The 3,461-nt window shown below is 40.5% G+C and overlaps 1 protein-coding gene across 2 annotated transcripts in view; it reads right to left on the bottom strand.

The window, feature by feature from the left end:
* Nucleotides 1–2,481: 2,481 nt before the first annotated feature.
* The window catches only part of LOC105826866 (lithostathine-1-alpha-like), a 57,072-nt gene continuing 56,092 nt past the window's right edge, over nt 2,482–3,461 (bottom strand). For both annotated transcript variants that reach the window (XM_012664877.1, XM_012664876.1), the window contains one exon: nt 2,482–2,592. In XM_012664877.1, the coding sequence (XP_012520331.1) occupies nt 2,525–2,592 (68 nt within the window). In that variant the 3' untranslated portion in view covers nt 2,482–2,524. The remainder of the gene's footprint in view (nt 2,593–3,461) is intronic.

Raw genomic sequence — 3,461 nt, 5'->3', positions numbered from 1 at the left:
GATATTTCTCAGTAAACTAAAAGTAGAACTACCCTTTGATCAAGCAATTCCACTATTGGGTATCTACCCAAAGGAAAAGTAATCATCCTATCAAAAAGATGTTTATCACACCACTATTCTCTCTCTCTCTCTTTTTTAAAGGCTGGTCAAGTGAAGCAATGGGAGTGGAGAAGTAACGAAAGGATCTACGAGTGGCTGTGATCAATTAGTTGTGAACACCACTGCACTTGGACTAACCTCAGCACTATTCTCAATAGCAAAAATATAGAATAAACTCAAGTGTCCACAACTGATGAATGGATAAAGAAAATGTTTTATATGTACGTACCATGGGATACTATTCAGCCATAAAAAAAGAATGGAATCATGTCTTTTGCAGCAAGCCGGCTGGAACTGGAGGTCATTATCTTAAGTGAAATAACTCAAAAACAGAAAGTCAAATACCACACGTTCTCACTTATAAGTGGGAGCCACATAATTAGTACACATGGACATAGAGAGTGGAATAATAGATATTGGAGACTCAGAATGGTGGAAGAGTGGAAGGGTGGTAGACAGGCGTGGGATGAGAAATTCCCTAATGGGTACTATGTACACTAAGCAGATGAGGGTTACACAATTACACAAAAAGCTAAGACTTCACCCCTATGCAATTTATCCATGTAACAAATCTGTTCATGTACTCTCTAAATCTATTAAAAAATAAGCAACTTACTATAAATGACAGGAATTAATACTGGACTCGGAATTCTATACCACTGAAATCCATGTTTATTGTTATGCCAGTCCCACACAATCTTGATCCCCATGGCTTTGTAGTGAATTTTGAAATCTAGAAGTATAAGTTCTCCAACATTGTTTTATTTATCAAGATTGCTTTGTCTATTTTGAATTTCCACATGAATATTAGAATCGACCTGTCAATTTCTGCAAAAAAGAAGGCCAGGACTCTGATGGGGATTGTGATAAACCTATAGATCAATTTAAGGAGTATGTCCACTTTAATATTATGTCTTTGGATCCACAAACAAGAGTTATCTTTCCATTTATTTACATATTCTCTGATTTCATTTAACAATAATTTGTTATTTTTACTATACAGCACTTGCAATTTTTAGAAGTGAATTTCTAAACATTTCATTCCTTTGATGTTAATGCAAGGAAATTGTTTCCTGATATCATTTTAAATTATTCATTGCTAGCATAAGGTTTATTTTAGAGAATGTTTCTTGTGTGCTTAAGAAATATATGTATTTTTCTGCTCTTGGGTGAAGCATTTTATAGATGTCTGTATGTTCAAATTGGTTTAGAACATTTTCAAGTTCACATTTTAAGTGTTCTACACATTATTTAAAGTGGTGAATTGAGTGTATTATTATTGAATGTATTATTGGTGTATTATTATTGAATTATCTATTTTTCCCTTTAATTCTGTCAGTTTTTTCTTCACATATTTTGGGACATCTTTCTGTAAGGTTAACTATTATTACAAAATGCTCCTTTTCTTCTCTGGTAATAATTTTTGATATAAAATCAAATATGTCTGATATTAGTACAGGAACCAACATTCTTACAGTTTGTTTGCATGATATATATTTCCATGCTTTTACTTTCAAGCTATTAGTGTCTTTGAATCTAATTCACGTCTTCTATACATAGCATAGAGTTGGATCTTGTTTTGTTGTTGTCGTTGCTTTAATCCAGTCTGACGATTTGTGCCTTTTGATGGGATGTTTTTTCAAATCACAGTAATTATTATAGTATTATTGACACAGTTGGCATTATGAACTGAATTGTATCCCTGCAAAATTAATTTGTGGAAGTCCTAATACCCAGTACTTCAGAATTATGTGCATAATTTATCCTCTATTTATTCATTCAAGGAGTGTCACTTAACCATTTTTGCCAACTTCCAAGCCTTTAGCCATTCCACCACCAATGCATTCAGCACTCTAAACCTGACGAATTCTCCTTACATTTTCACTTTAGGTGTGACTTAAAATTTCATAACTGTGAACACTTGCGGCCTCCCCATCCCCAGAGTATATGACTCTCTCCAGAGTTCCAAATACTCCAGCAATCCATGAGTCTGCAATTTAATTATCTGTGGAACTTACACTGGATCTATGCTAACATGTAGGTTGTGGGTGAAATCTTTGTCTTCTTAACCTTGTTATAAACAAGGACACCACATGTTCATAAGTCCAATATACATGATATACGGATGTAGTCTTAAAAACTTGCTGTGCCAAAGCTAGCTCTAGAGCTTACGATCTCTTACACCCAACCACCTAGGCATTGACTCTGAAAAGAGAAAATGCAAGACAACACACTGGGGGGAAACTATGTTTATTTTCATTGTTTATGTATCCAAAGACTTGGGTGGATATAAGTACTGAAAGTTAGCAGTACAAATGCAGCAGGGAAGAGAGGATTCGAGCCGAGTTGGAGAAATGGTTCAGTTTAATTTTTCACACCAGAGTAATTGCAGGATAAATTGTGGACATCTATATTCCAGATGCTTCTAGTTTTTGAACTTGCAGACAAAGCAGAACTTTGCTTCACAATTCTCATCCTTCCATTTCTTGTATCCTGCAAGACAAGGAGAATAGTCAAACTGAGAAAACCAGGAGTGTGGCCCCTCCTGGCTCTGGGATGCAGGAGAAGAAACAATAAGAGAAACCTTGTTTGGGGGAGAAAAAATGGCGGAGTTAGGGTAGCCGCCCGAATCCCTGCTTCCAGAGAGGGAGAGGTAGATCTCGGTCTGCTACACACGATCGGATCACTTTCCTGCGAAAACAGCGAGGTGAATCGGTGGAGATTCAGCGGAGGACATGCAAATCAGGAAAAAGAATAAGGTGAACGGAGATAGGAATGCAAAACCTGGAAAGCGCCGACAGACAATAGAGAGTGGAGCGCGAGACGGCGGCGCCAGCCTGGCCAGTGAGTGCACCGGGACAAGTCCCTCACGAGACAGTCTAGCTTTCCCACTGACTTACAAGCCCACTGAGAGGCAGGCGCTTGTGTGAAGTGGATGTAGAACTGGGTCTGGAAACGTGGGACTCAGCGGAGAGGAGACATGAGCGGGAAGCATCTTGAACTTCCCGGAGCTCCGTGTCAGGACTGCACCGGACAGGGGAGGAGCTGGGCTGGGCTACCGCCGGAGGCAGTTAGGACTCAGGAAGCTGGTCTCTGGCACCCAGAGGGTCCTGAACGGGGAGGCGATTACTGAGTAGAGGACTCTAACCTGGAAACTGCCGCTGGCGACTGGGACTGCTCAGGGTGGGCCGGTAGAAGCAAGATCTATTGCAGGACTGGTGTGAGATTGGGGGAGGGAGACACAAAGGAGACAGCGGAGCCCCCTGGTGACTCGACTGACTCCCTGATCGGGTACCTCCCAGGCCCTGAGCGGCTCCCTCTGGAGCCAGCGCACTGGGGGCCGCTCAGCACCAGCTCGGGGC

This window comes from Propithecus coquereli, unplaced genomic scaffold (genome assembly GCF_000956105.1).
Source record: "Propithecus coquereli isolate 6110/MARCELLA unplaced genomic scaffold, Pcoq_1.0 Scaffold93, whole genome shotgun sequence".
Taxonomy (NCBI): Eukaryota; Metazoa; Chordata; class Mammalia; order Primates; family Indriidae; genus Propithecus; species Propithecus coquereli.
Note: the sequence above shows the minus strand (reverse complement) of the source record. Positions and strands in the feature narration are given on the sequence as shown.